Raw genomic sequence first — 15,650 nt, forward strand, 5'->3', positions numbered from 1 at the left:
TAGATTCAATCAAGTTGATCACCTTGACAGTTATTCCAGATTTCCCAGATGAGATGAAGGGCCGATGCTATATGTCAGAGTCCTTTTCCTTCAGTAACCTTTATACATTTTCAGTTGGTGTAATTTTATTTTGACTCATGTCAATTTGAATTAAATTTGGAAACATTTTAGTCTCAAATCGTGTATTATGACCTGTTTAAAGGCTTCTGCTCTCCAATACATCATAATTTAAGACAAATGTGATGACGTATAGCAAAAAACCATATTTGATTTTTCCCATTGCTATTTGAAATCTACTTCAAACTTATTTACAAATAGTTTGCTCACAATTCTCATTTCAAGGAGAAATGTAGTTGACAGGTTATAAGACCTAGGTTAGTACATAACAAACTTACTGGACATAATAAGTGTGTCCAGTACAAAGAGAACTGTAGCTGTCTGTGATTGGAGCTCTTTTTCAGACTAATGCGCAATGGCAGCAGGATTTGTGTATAGCAGGAATGGAGTGCGTTATAGGAGCCAAGGTCAGGGAGGCAGGTAGAGGCCTGGTTACCTAGGGCCTGAGTCCCACTGACATGACTTCACATTTATTCCCAGATGGGGATCTGTTGCAAGGAGTCACGCAGAGGATTCAGTATGTGAGGAACTCTGAAGTCAATTTAGGTTACTAGGAAAAAAGAGGGAAAACCTTTCACAACATATAATTTACCACCTCCAAGTCTCACGTATATGGTTTTTTTTTGAGACTTCCCTAGGCGGTAAAGCTCTGCAAATTCTTAGGGGGAGTGGATAGTGGGGCTGAATTCATTGTCTTAAGTATACAGTACTGATTAGGCAGGAGGATCACACAAAATTCAGTAAACAGGAATGTGTATGCATGAGGAAAAGGTGAATTGATGAATGCAGTGACATTTTTCAAAACATATATGTTAGAGTGATATATTAACAACAAATATGTTATTAGGTACGTGTGAGACACCAACTCCAAGAACTGGCTGACATGGAAATACGACAATTTGAGTCAGAGAGTTTGCTAGAAGCTACCTCCTACTATACCATTGAGAGACAGGACTTAAAGAAGAAATTAACTCAAGCCCTAAGTCAGGTATGTGTGAAATTTAACATACCAACAGTTAATCTATAGCTAATGAAATAATACATAGTGTTTTAGAATATTAATTTCTGTGGACAGCTTTTATATTTTCATTACAACAAATTTATTACAATTCTGTCTTTACAATGCACTTATTTCTTAAACTCTGACTTTAGTTCTGCCATTTACATTACCCATTTTTTCTTACAATATTTATCCTTAGGAAAACAAAATTACGCATCACTCTTCACATCAGTTGAGACTTTGTTTTTTAGTACCAACCATTGTTTTTTTTACAGATCTCTCTTTTGCCATGATGAGGCAAGCCAAATAAAATCACATCATAATGTTTAATGGAATGTTTCAGAAAATTGTAATTTTTGTTACCTTCACTGTTGCAGATGTAGAATACATTTATTTTGTGGATTTCAGGTTAATTGTACAAAAGGTCATTATATAAACCAGTTGAAATGAGATACTTCACTCATTTCCTTTCCCCTTTAGATATTCTGTAAAAATGTGGAAAGATTCAGATTATGTATAGTATGTATCCAAACAGAGAGAATTAAGAAAATTATCTACATCCAGCTGTTAGTCAGAAAAATAGATATGAGTGAGGTGGAAAAAGAGTAAGGCCAGGAAAAAGCCCACTGAAAAAGACCCAGAGTTAATCAGTTAACGCTCAAAAAGCTAGGAACAACTTGGCCTGGAATGTTTGAATATTCCCCATGTAAAGGAGGGTACCTCAGCATAGCCCATGTCTTTATTGTGTTAATTATGCAGGCACAATTTATTTTTTAACTTTACCTATCTGCTGGTCTTTTTCTCCTTCAGCACTAATCAAATAACTTGCAACCCAGGCAACTAATTTAGCATGCAGGCCCAGCTGTAAACAGCATAGTAAAAGGCAGGAAGTTAAGTAAGATTCTTAATTTACTCTTTCCCAAGTGGTGCTTGAGGGTTCTGATGCTTTTCTACATTCTTAACAACATCTGTCATCATCTGTCTTTTTTATTGTAGCCATCCTATAGTGGGTGTGAAATGGCATCTCACTGTGGTTTTGATTTGCATTTTTCTGATGAATAATGTTTTTGAGCATCTTTTCCTATGCTTATTGTCCATTCAGGTATCTTCTTTGAAGAACTGGCTGTTTGATTCCTTTGCCTATTTTAATATTGGACTGTCTTTTCTAAGTGAATTACAAGAGTTATTTCTATATTATAGATACAGATCCGTTACCAGATAAAGGGTTTTCAAATATTTTCTCCTATTCTATAGCTTGCCTTTTCACTGTCCTGATGAATCCAGTTAATTTGCTTTTCTCCTTTGGTGTCATCTAAGAAACCATTGCCAAATCCAGTCACAAAGATACACATCTTTGTTTTTTCCTATGAGTTTTATAATTTTTGCGCTTACATGTTGAGTTAACTTTGTATATATGCTATGAAGTAGAGGTCTGATTTTATTCTTCTGTATGTGGATATTCAGTGGCCCCAGTACCATGGGTTAAAAGGATTATTCTTGACCCATTTAACATTTTGGCACCCTTGTTGAAAATCAGTTCACCAGAGTTTATTTTATATCCCCAATTCTAATACGGTGGCTGCATGTCTATCCTTATGCCAATACCAAATCAAATATTGTGAGGACTCTTTCACGGTCATCTTGAATAGTACCACTTGCTTCTCTCAGCTCATGCAGACACTTTTAGCTTCAGAGAGCCTTTGTCCAGCTTGTGCCCTGCTGACTGTGCCATGATGGGAAGTCAGGCTGACAACAAAGGTAGAGCCCATTCCCTTTCTTTTCTCCATTCACACCTTTAGTCTCTCAACAGTGTTCCTCCACCTCACTCCCATTTGCATGTCTGGCTCACAGGATCTGCTGACTCAGTCTGTGTAGTTCATTATGTTTCAGTGACTCACTATAGGGCATAGACTGATCCATAGATTTCACCATCTAGGAAGGAAGAGATGAAGTCTGGGCTTTTGGCTTTCTCTTTGGAAGTCTTGCTAATCTGTCATCTTTCTATTCACAATTAAATCTTCTTTTGACCTGGTTCTTGTGTGTAATCCTGAGGCCAACCTTGTTCTTGGTGCTGATCCTCTATTCTCAGAAACCTCAGTTCTCTGTATCCACCTCCTTTTACTTAAATCGAAAGAGATGGATAGCTTTACTTCATAGCTCAATGCATAATTGACAGAATCCTATTTCTTCCTATCCCAAGAAAAAAAAACGTCAAGAGTACAACTCTTAAAAGTGAGGTAATTATTCAACCAAGTCATTGAATAAACAATTGACTTAATCAGAATTTCAAAGCTAAATTGTATGATAGGGAGAAGTACTATGGTGCAACATAAAGATGACATGGTCTTACCTCCCCATACTGACAGCCTTGAGGTAAGATAAAGGAGAAAGTGTACTTAAATAGTCCAAAGGACACTGCATTTATTTTACTACTGAGATTAAAAATGATTCCTTAATGTTCTCTTTATTTCCTCACTGAGGAAAGTAAAATGAAGATTGAGTGCTAGACTGACTAATAAATACTCCATACTGTCTATTAGAATTTCAGTTAATCGAAATCGGATAAAATGCCTCATTATTGGCTACTAAAGTATTTCAGTTGTTATTCTTTAAGTCCTATGTCTCTCCTTGCTTACCAGTCTTCCCTATCCCCTAACTTGAGGAAAAGTTCTGAAGAGGCATATATGCCTAGGGGTAAGAATTTGTAATTGAAAGGAACCCTAGAAAAACTTCTTAGGTCTTCTAGTCATCTGCTTCTTCTCATTAGCATTGTTTTCCATTAATAAATTAATCTCAGCATTTATTATAACCCATTTTAAAGGGGACTCATTTCTACTGTTTGGCACCCTTGTTGAAAATCAGTTCACCACAAATAAGTTAGTTTTCATATTATCCCTTTTTTCACCACTTTTCTGTTTATCTGTTTTACCCTAATAAACTCCCAGGTTCAGTAGCTTAATTAACATTATCTTATTCACAAACCTCCGTCAGGAAAGTGTGGCCAGGACAGCTTGTCTCTGCTTCCTTCAGCTTTAGCTGGGACAGCTTGAAGGCTGAGGCTGGAGTCATTTGGAGGCTAGTTCACTCACATGTCCGATTTTTGGCGCCAGGCCCTGGCTGGGACTTTAGTTGGGGGGGGCAGCTGGAACACCTGGCCTATCCCGGCCAACCAGCCTTGGAATTCATACAGCATCACCTTCCCCATATTCTGTTCACTGGGAGCAAGTCAGTAAGGTTGGCCCATAACCTTCCTTTCTAAAAGAAATCAATGGATGTTTTAAAAGTAGAGACACGTTTAAAAAGCACAATTTTTAATTACCATCCCACATGAAAAACACACTCCAATCACTATGTTATATACTTGAAACCAGTGTAATATCGTATGTCAACTATACTTAAAATAAAAAAGCCAAACAGACAACAACAAAAGTATATATCCATGTAGCCAAAACCCTGGTCAAGATATATAAAACATTTCCATGAAAAAGAAAAGGCAAGAAAAACACACTCACCCCTACCCTGTATCTGCGTGCCAAGCCTCAGTGATGATGGCATCCAGTTCAGGCTGGAGTCTGAGATCTTACATCTTCATCAGGTGCAGATGGGACAGGAGCCTGGGCTGTGGTTTCTACAGTTTAGCCCTTGGGTGGAGTACAATTCCTCTCAATACAGAGATTGAGAACTGAAGAGCCAAGTTATCTACCACCACCCACAGAGCCAACATTCTGTTGACCTGCTCAAGACTCTCATTCAGAATGGAAAATGGGAGACACATTAGTCCATAGCAATTCTGAAAGGCAGCCTGCTGCAGGCTGCTAGTTCTTTGAGGAAGACTTAGTCCTAATCATGGGAATGCCTCTCTGTGGCCCTTTGCTGTGCCTCTGAGCTCTCAGTTCTGTCTTGCTCATAAGAGATGACCTGTGTTTGCATCTGTTTTTTCAGCCTGCTTCCTCCCTGTAGAACTTCTAAGACCCAAAGGCCTCTTTTCATTTGTATTCTCTCCATCTCTCAGTCCAGGCTACCAGGCAGTGTTTTTGCTAATACTGTTTTTAAACAGTTTCCTGTGAATTTTATTGGTGTTCATGCCAATAGGAAAGGGACCCTCATGAGTGATTTTGAGATAAGCTCTTCACTTTGGGCTTCCTGTGAAGCTGTTGTAGGATGGTGCCTTAAAATGTGTAAACTCTGAAGATCCTTAGAAGAATTTGAGGCACCACCGTAAATCTTTCTGAGATCCTAACAAAGAATTTTACAGTCTTGGTTGCAACTTTAGGCTGTGTTTTCTCCTGGCAGCACCCTGGATTTGATCTTAGTTCAGAAGTCATTTCGTTTAGAATTATTTGGCAATTAGACATGAGGAAAGGCTGTAATTGGGAAACAGATATTTGACCCTAGTAAGCCCTAGTTCCTTTATGTGTAAAATTCTTCAGCTTATCTTGCTCACTGACCTTTACTTTCAGCTGCTTTGGAGCAAGAGTCCCCTTTCCTCCAGGTTCCAGTGTCACTGTCTTTCCCTGCCTAGAAGCCTTTGCTGTCAGCCCCTTCAGGGGCCATCAGGCTTCCACTAACAGGCTCCCGGAGGCCCTGCTGGTTTTCATTCTGACTCTTCTCCACCTCCTTTCAGGTTCCACCTATCACCCTGTTCAAAGGCACTCTTTATGTGTTTTAGTTGTTTTTTTTTTAATGGCAGCACCCCATTTTTAATATCAGTATCTGTGCCAGTTATTTATTGCTGTCTGATGAGCCACCTCAAAACCTAGTGGCTCAAAACAGTACTTATTTTGTTCACAAATCTACAGTTTAGGCAAGGCTCAGTGAGGCGAGCTTCTTTCTTCTCTACTTGGCATCAGCTGGGATGATACACCACTGGGGACTAGAATCACCTAAAGGTGCCACATGCACTTGTTTGGCAGTTGAAGTCAGCTTTTGGCTGGCACAGAAGCTACATCAGTCTCAGTTGGCACATCTCTGTGAGGATTCACTTGGTGCCCTGGGGTGCTTCACAGCAAGGTGGCTGGGTTCCTAGGGTGAGCCTCCCTAGAGCGAGAATATCAGAGGGAAGCTGTATTTACACTTTCTAACCAAGCCTAGGGTTCACACAGCAGTTCCACCATATGCTCTTCACTAGAAACCAGGTAGTAAGGCCACACATATAGAAGGGGAGGGAATTTCACAGGAAATGTAAAATTTGTATGAATTTGTAAAAACCACATCCACTCACCTTATCTTACCAAGTAATCGCTGTATCTAAACAAAAGTAGTTCTTCCCACCTCAGTATCGCTGAAATTACAATAGGTTTTCTTTTTGTTAATTATGTTTTCTTATTTGTTGGTAAGAAACAAAAGATAACAAGATAGCACTATGGAGTTGTGGTATTGTTCAAAAAAATGTATGGCTCATCTCACTAAAATTCCATATTGGGAGGTATGAGTTCTCCTTAACGGTGACAATCCTTTCCTTGGAAACTGATTTGAATTAGCATAAAACATTTGTAGTTGAGAAAAAGGCTTATGGCATTAAAATACATATTTATAGATCACTAGAGTCTTATTTTGGGAGGCATTTATTGAGTTAGGGCTAAATAACTCAATGTGATAGTTCTGAAACTTTTTTTTTTATTATGAACTGTTAGCATGGGGGACCTTTCAACTTTATGGAGAAACAACATGGGACAATAATATAAAAATATAAGAGCATAAAACCAAGTGCAAATGTTGTAATGGCAAAAATGGCAGCAAAGGGTGTGTTATTTTGGCCCCTGGTGGTTTTAATTTTGTTCTTGAATTTCTGAGTAACTCAAGGTTCAGTGTTCTAAGACTCTACTATGGTATGGGTAACATTTTATTATAACTTAATTTATTTTAATTGATACTGGCTTTGACTTGGGCCATTCTCAGTCTACCTTCATTACCAAACTCACTTATTTCATTCATGTAGGTTGTTGATCTTTCAAGAAAACTGGAAGTTTCAACTTCAGAAGTCAGAAACCTTAAAACTCACCTGGCAAGGATTTCACTGGAACACAGTAAGCTGGAAGAGTACAGACGGGACACTGAAGAAAGAGCAAGACAGAAAACGGTAGAAAAATTAAAAGAAGTCGATTGGTTTTTACAGGCTAATTTATTAATCTGTAATGTGCCTTATTTCATCTCCCTGCAGATTACATTTTCGATGTATACATTTATCTCTGTTTCCTCTACTTTTATGCCAGTTGGTTTCATAGATTTCTGGAAGGATGGTAGCATGTGTTTCTCCTAAATATTTCAGTTTCCATCAATATCACAAAATCCATCTTTCAGAATCATTCTCATTAGACAATCATTTAGAATTTTCAAGACTGACTGACAAGAGGAAAAGGAAATTGTGATTTAAAAAGTATACCATATTCTTGGATTATATTGTTTAAATATTTTAACTATAGATTGTTATTCTTTGAAATGTCAGATTATATGAGTACTAAAATAAGAATGACTCAACCTAATTTTTATAATGCAGATTTAATTCAAATGAGGTTAAGGTAAATATATTAAACTTCAAGTCTTTTTTTTCACATTTAAAATTGCTTTTTGAAACACTGAGTCAAAACTAAGGGAAACAAATATGCTATAATTATTCAGATTATACTTACTTAAAAAACGCATTCTTTTAATTTGTTTTAAAGGATGAATCACAAAACAGATTACAGCAGTGGAGAGAGGATAATTCTTCATTTAGAATGCAAATGGAACTCAGAATTAAAGATCTCGAGTTTCAACTCTCCAAAAAAATTTCTCAGGAAGATTCCATTAGAGCTGAATTGGAGAAATATAAACAATTACACCTAGAAGAAGTAAATACCAGCCTGTCATTGGCAAATCAACTAGACAAGTAAGTCAAAACAGAATCATAGAAAATAAATTAAGCTCATTAGTTTGCCTCTAAAGCATTATTTCTATGGAGCCAGGTTTATAAGATTAGTAGGAATGAAAGCTAACTGGATAGTATATTCTGGAAAATGATGTTTGTAAATGAACTTACATTTAAAATGTTCCTCCAAGAGTTTTTGTACCCCTCTCCCCTTTTTGGTTTTAAATGACTTTATTTTTTCCTTTTAATATTTTCATAGTTAACCTGATCTAGTAGTCTTGAAGCTCATTGTTTTTGAAGCTTTGTAACTTAGACAGTGATATTATTATAAAATGACTTCCTAAAGAATTCCACTAAATAGAAATATTAATGAGTTTAACTATTTTTTGGAAGATTACATCTTAAACTCAAAGGGCCAAGTACTACTACTCAACTGTCTTGCCTGAGGGCTTCAGCCCCAGGCAAGTTCACTATGAATTCAGTGAGATGGAGAAATGACAAGGGAACGTTCCTGGGGTTAAAAGGTTTCTACCTTGCTCTATTCTCCCATCAATAATTGGACACTAGAATCACATGCACCCAACAGTCTGCAGGTCAGTAATCTACATCTCTGCCTCTGGGAAGGGGTCTTTATATAATGACTCAGCCACTAATAGCTTATTGCCTATGGGTGTGAAGGCAGTAGCCTAGCAGCAGGCCAATTAAATCGACCAGTTTAGGTTCTGTTGAGTATCCTGGCAATAGTACCTTCCATTTTCCTCACATTAGCACATCCGCTGCATGGAAGTTTTGTTTTCCTGATTGTAATCTTTGGTGTTACTAGAGGGCTTCATGGAAAAAACTATCATAATTTTTCTACTCTACATAAAGGCATCCATCTGAAATAAAGACTGACATAGGGATGAACAGCACTATAATTCACAAAGTGGTTAAAAATAACACTGTGGGGGGAGGAGCCAAGATGACAGCGTGAGTAGAGCAGCGGAAATCTCCTCCCAAAACCATACATATTTTTAAAAATAAAAACAAATACAATTATTTCTAAAAGAGAAACCAGAAGATACAGTACAACAGCCAGGCTGCATCTACATTTGTGAGAACTCAGCATCTCACGAAGAGGGTAAGATACAAGCCGTGGCCCGGTGGGACCCGAGTGCCCCCACAACCCCAGCTCCCCAGCAGGAGAAAAGGAGTCGCAATGGGGAAAGGGTGGGAGCCCAGGACTGCTAAATACCCAGCCGTAGTCATCCACACCAGGAGCACAGACACACAGTGCGTAGTGTGCTGGAAATTAGGGAAACGGAACAGTAAAATCTGCGAGCGGGTCCCCGCAAACGGTGCCCATTGCACAAAAGAAAAGCGAGTGCTTTTTCAAAGTCTTAAAGGGACAGGGGTCTCACAGCTGGATGGAAGGATCCTGGCACACTCAGCTCAGCAGCTGGGAACCCCGGAGAACTATGGGCGCTCTACCCCCTGTAACGCAGCACAGCTCTTAGGCCCCTCACAACGATCAACAGCCTCCCGTCCATTCCCCCTCCGGCGCAGCCCCGCCATGGCAGTGAGCAGCTTGGGAGAGGCCAGACCCACAGCAACTGCCCAGAGCCTACTCCGCAGCCATCAGGGGAAGACTCAGAGGCACCGTCTGTGCGCAACTGCCCAGCACAAGCTGCTAGGGGTCGCTGTTCTCTCAGGAAAGGAAGGCGAACAGCAAGCCAGAAGGGACTTTGTTCTTCCAGTTGACATACACACCAAATGCCCAAGACTACCTCTATCGCCATGAAAAGGCAGAAGAATTTGATCCAGACAAAAATAACTCCGACATCCCCCGAGAGGGAACCTGGGGACATAGATTTAATCAGTCTTCCTAAAAAAGAATTCAAAATAAAGGTCATAAACATGCTGACGGAGCTACAGAGAAATGTTCAGGAGCTAATGGATAAAGTTGGGAGGGAGAATACAGAAATAAAACAATCTCTGGAAGGACTTAAGAGAAGACTGGATGAGGTGGAAGAGGCCATTAATGTAATAGGAATCAGAGAACAGGAACACAGAGAAGTTGACACAGAGAGAGATAAAAGGATCTCCAGGAAGGAAAGATTATGAAGAAACTGTGTGACCAATACAAATGGAACAATATTCACATTAGAAGGGTACCAGAAGAAGGGAGAGAAAAAGAGACAGAAACTGTCTTTGAAGAAATAATTGCTGAAAACTTACCCAAACTGGGGGAGGAAATAGTCTCTCAGATGACAGAAGTCCACAGAATACCCAACAGAAGGGACCCAAGAAGGACAACACCAAGACACATAATGGTTAAAATGGCAAAGATCAAGGACAAGGACAGAGTATTCAAGGTAGCCAGAGAGAGAAAAAAGGTCACCTACAAAGGAAAACCCATCAGGCTATTATCAGACCTCAACAGAAACCTTACAGGGGAGAAGAGAATGGCATGTATATTTAATGCAATGAAACAGAAGGGCCTTGAACCAAGAATACTGTATCCTGGAGGATTATCATTTAAATATGAAGGAGGAATTAAACAATTCCCAGACAAGCAAAAGTTGAGGGAATTTGCCTCCCACAAACGACCTCTACAGGGTATTTTAGAGGGACTGCTCTAGATGGGAGCACTCCTAAGGCTAAATAGATGTCACCAGAGAAAATAAAATCACAGCAAAGAAAGCAGACCAACCAAATACTAACTAAAGGCAATAAATAAAATTAACTACTCACAAAAGCAATCAAAGGAAACACAAAAGAGCACAGAATAAAACACCCAACATATAAAGAATGGAGGAGGAGGAATAAGAAGGTAGAGAAATACAGAAACATCAGACAGTGTTTACAATAGCTAAATAAGCGAGTTAAGTTAGATGGTAAGATAGTAAAGAAGCTAACCTTGAACCTTTGGTAACCACGAATCTAAAGCCTGCAATGGAAATAAGTACATATATTTCAATAATCACCCCTAAATGTCAATGGACTGAATGCACCAATCAAAAGACACAGAGTAATAGAATGGGTAAAAAAGCAAGACCCATCTACATGCTGCTTACAAGAGAATCGCCTCAAACCTAAAGACATGCACAGACTAAAAGTAGAGGGATGGAAAAAGATATTTCATGCAAACAACAGGGAGAAAAATGCAGCTGTTGCAGTTTTAGTATCAGACAAAACAGAATTCAAAACAAAGAAAGTAAGAGAGAAAGAAGGACATTACATAATGATAAAGGGGTCAGTACAAGAGGATATAATCATTATAAATTCTAAGAGGAAAGTATATAGCAATCCAGGCATATTTAAAGAACAATCCCAAATGAATCGTGTAAAGTGACAATTATTGAAATTGGAAAAAAAAGAACAAATGAGCCCTAAGGTCAGTAGAAGGAGGGACATAATAAAGGTAAGAGAAGAAATCAATAAAATTGAGAAGAATAAAACAATAGAAAATATCAATGAAACCAAGAGCTGATTCTCTGAGAAAATAAGCAAAATAGACAAGCTCCTAGCCAGACTTATTAAGAGAAAAAGAGAATCAACACACATCAACAGAATCAGAAACGAGAAATGAAAAATCACAACAGAGCCCACAGAAATACAAAGAATTATTAGAGAATACTATGAATACCAATATGCGAACAAGCTGGAAAACCTAGAGGAAATGGACTATTTCCTAGAAAAATACAACCTTCCAAGACTGACCAAGGAAGAAACAGAAAATCTAAATGGACCAATTACCAGCAATGAAATTAAGGTGGTAATCAAAAAACTACCCAAGGGCATAACCCCCGGGCCAGATGGATTTACCATAGGATTTTGTCAGACGTACAGAGAAGACATAATACCCATTCTCCTTAAAGATTTCCAAAAAAATTGAAGTGGAGGGAATACTCCCAAACTCATTCTATGAAGCCAGCATCACCCTAATACCAAAACCAAGAAAAGACCCCACCAAAAAAGAAAATTACAGACCAATATCAAGGGACGGACTATAGATACAAAAATACTCAACAAAATATTAGAAAATAGAATTCAGAAATACATCAAGAGGATCATACACCATGACCAAGTGGGATTCATCCCAGGGATGCAAGGATGGTAAAACATTCGAAAATCCATCAACATCATCCACCACATAAAAAGAAGGACTAAAACCACATGATCATCTCCACAGATGCTGAAAAAGCATTCCACAAAATTCAACATCCATTCATGATAAAAACTCTCAGCAAAATGGGTATAGAGGGCAAGTACCTCAACATAATAAAGGCCATATTTGATAAACCCACAGCCAACATCATACTGAACAGCGAGAAGCTGAAAGCTTTTCCTCTGAGATCGGGGACGAAACAGGGATGCCCGCTCTCACCACTGTTATTCCACATAGTACTGGAGGTCCTAGCCATGGCAATCAGACAAAACAAAGAAATACAAGGCATCCAGATTGGTAAAGAAGAAGTCAAACTGTCACTATTTGCAGATGACATGATATTGTACATAAAAAACCCTAAAGACTCAACTCCAAAACTACTAGAACTAATATCAGAATTCAGCAAAGTTGCAGAATACAAAATTAATACACAGAATTCTGTGGCTTTCCTATACACTGACAATGAACTAACAGAAAGAGAAATCAGGAAAACAATTCCATTCACAAAAGAATAAAATACCTAGGAATAAACCTAACCAAGGAAGTGAAAGACCTATACCCTGAAAACTATAAGACACTCTTAGAGAAATTAAAGAAAACACTAACATATATAAACTCATCCCATGCTCTTGGCTAGGAAGAATTAATATTGTCAAAATGGCCATCCTGCCCAAAGCAATCTATAGATTCAATATAATCCCTATCAAAATACCAACAGCATTCTTCAGCAAACTGGAACAAATAGTTCTAAAATTCATATGGAACCACCTAAGACACCAAATGGTCAAAGCAATACTGAGGAGGAAAAATAAAGTGGGGGGTATCTCACTCCCCAACTTCAAGGTCTACTACAAAGCCACAGTAATCAATACAATTTGGTAACGGCGCAAGTACAGAGCCACAGACGAGTGGAACAGAATAGAAACTCCAGACATTAACCCAAACATATATGGTCCATTAATATATGATAAAGGAGCCGTGGACATACAATGGGAAAATGACAGCCTCTTCAACAGCTGGTATTGGCAAAACTGGACAGCTACATGTAAGAAAATGAAACTGGATCATTGTCTAACCCCATACACGAAAGTAAATTCAAAATGGATCACAGACCTGAATGTAAGTCATGAAACCATAAAACTCTTAGAAAGAAACATAGGCAAAAACCTCTTGGATATAAACATGAGCGACTTCTTCATGAACATATCTCCCCAGGCAAGGGAAACAAAAGCAAAAATGAACAAGTGGGACTATATCAAGCTGAAAAGCTGCTGTACAGCAAAGGACACCATCAATAGAACAAAAAGGCATCCTACAGTATGGGAGAATATGTTCATATATGACAGATCTGATAAAGGGTTGACATCCAAAATATATAAAGAGCTCACACACCTCTACAAACAAAAAGCAAATAATCCAATTAAAAAATGGGCAGAGGAGCGGAACAGACACTTTTCCAAAGAAGAAATTCAGATGGCCAACAGACACATGAAAAGATGCTCCACATCACTAGTCATCAGAGAAATGCAAATTAAAACCACTATGAGATATCATAAGGATTGCCACCATCCAAAAGACAAACAACAACAAATGTTGGTAAGGTTGTGGAGAAAAGGGGAACCATCCTACACTGCTGGTGGGAATGTAAATTAGTTCAACCTTTGTGGAAAGCAGTATGGAGGTTCCTCAAAATGCTCAAAATAGAAATACCATTTGACCCAAGAATTCCACTCCTAGAAATTTACCCTAAGAACACATTAGCCCAGTTTGAAAAATACAGATGCACCCCTGTGTTTATCGCAGCACTATTTAGAATAGCCAAGAAATGGAAACAACCTAACTGTCCATCAGTAGATGAATGGATAAAGAAGATGTGCGTATACACAATGGAATATTATTCAGCCATAAGAAAACAAGTCCGACCATTTTCAACAACATGGATGGAGCTAAAGAGTATTATGCTCAGAGAAATAAGCCAGGCAGAGAAAGACAGGTACCAAATGATTTCACTCATATGTGGAGTAAAAGAACAAAAAAAAATCTGAAGGAAAAAAAACAGCAACAGAATCACAGAACCCAAGAATTGGACTAACAGTTCCCAAGGGAAAGGGACTGGGGAGGATGGGTGGGAAGGGAGGGATAAGGAGGGGGATAAGAAAGGGGACATTACGATTAGCATGTATAATGTGGGGGGAGGCACAGGGAGGGCTATGCATCACAGAGAAGACAAGCAGTGATTGTACAGCACCTTACTATGCTGATGGACAGTGACTGTAATGGGGTTTGTGGGGGATACTTGCTGAAGGGGGTTCCTAGTAAACATAATGTTCCTCATGTAATTGTAGATTAGTGATACCAAAATAAAAAAATAATGACAACACTGTGGTGGTCTGCCTGAGGGAGTGCATGGAAAACAGAAAGGATGGATACCTTGGTGACGATGTTACATGCTAACTGCCTCCAGCGCTATTTTAGCCTTCTTTGGTCACCCACACCCTTTTCCTCCCCTAGAGATTGTTGCTCTCAATTATGCCTCAGTGCCTAACGCTTAATTTCTCTGAGATAATGAGTGAGACATAAAGGGTGGTCAAAGCAAATGCTCGAAAATGTCTTTGATGGATGCTTTATCTTTGATCTCTGAACTGGTTTACTAAATAGGTTTAAGTGTCTCCTCATGAATCTTGTAAATACAGACATTCCAGAAGGCAGGAAGTTTTACTTGTAAGCCGTCTATATCATGAATAGCCGTTTCTCTCCCTTCCCTAATTTGAATTACTTGTTAGTTAGGAGTCACCCTAGAAAAACATGTACTTAATTGTATACAATAGATCTTCAGCAGATTTTCAATGCTGAAACACTGTTTTGTAAGAAATTCAATTTAGTATTGCAGTAACTTTTTTTAATGCAAGGTATTTAGGTATCACTTAGGGAAAAATGAAATAATAAGCATTTGTTTTCACCACTCTCCACAGGACTACTGAGAGGTTAGCAGAGATCAATAGCAAACGTAGAGAGGAGGAAATGGACACATTCTTTGCCAAGGTTAGTTATACTATCCTTTTTCCCCCTGGGTTTTATATTTAGATGTAATTCTTGTTTTTAGTTTGTTGAAATTCTAGTTGTTTAACTGATTAATGCTCACTACTTAAAAGTCATAATTATTTGTGCTTCTGAGAAAGGAGACAGAAATTTTATTTTTTAAAGTTGTTGGATTTCTCATTTTCAAGAGATACCTAATGTTAACTCTATTCAATAAGTGAAACTAAACTGACACATTTTAAATTTTGTGAAAAGCTGCATATTGAAAAAAATGCATCAAAACTCCCACTTTCCAGAAAGGTAACAAAATCGTCATTAAAGAATTGAGTATTATTTGCCTTGTTTCTAATTCTAGAAAATTATGAATCAGAAATTAAGGTTGAAAACTGGCTCTAGCCTCTATTTTTCCTTTCTTCAAGCAGATAGTCTGAAATCTTTGTGTCCATATGAAGTAGAGAGAGATTTTGTAGTCATAGTACAGATAGAAAAATGCTTTC

At 38.3% G+C, this 15,650-nt stretch overlaps 1 protein-coding gene and 1 long non-coding RNA gene across 2 annotated transcripts in view; one reads left to right on the top strand and one right to left on the bottom strand.

Annotated features, from left to right (window-relative positions):
* The window catches only part of LOC130683080 (POTE ankyrin domain family member A-like), a 39,533-nt gene extending 24,329 nt beyond the window's left edge, over positions 1 to 15,204 (top strand). The window contains exons 10-12 of the mRNA XM_057499333.1: positions 7,780 to 7,985; positions 15,087 to 15,156; positions 15,199 to 15,204. Of these exons, the coding sequence (XP_057355316.1) occupies positions 7,780 to 7,985; positions 15,087 to 15,156; positions 15,199 to 15,204 (282 nt within the window). The remainder of the gene's footprint in view (positions 1 to 7,779; positions 7,986 to 15,086; positions 15,157 to 15,198) is intronic.
* On the bottom strand, positions 1,186 to 7,178 carry LOC130682884 (uncharacterized). Its single transcript, XR_008996312.1, has 4 exons — positions 7,119 to 7,178; positions 4,630 to 4,758; positions 4,100 to 4,372; positions 1,186 to 3,307 (listed from the first exon to the last, which is right to left on the bottom strand). It is a non-coding gene; the product is annotated as an uncharacterized LOC130682884 (long non-coding RNA).
* Positions 15,205 to 15,650: the final 446 nt, after the last annotated feature.

This window comes from Manis pentadactyla, chromosome 3 (genome assembly GCF_030020395.1).
Source record: "Manis pentadactyla isolate mManPen7 chromosome 3, mManPen7.hap1, whole genome shotgun sequence".
In the NCBI taxonomy this organism is placed as follows: domain Eukaryota; kingdom Metazoa; phylum Chordata; class Mammalia; order Pholidota; family Manidae; genus Manis; species Manis pentadactyla.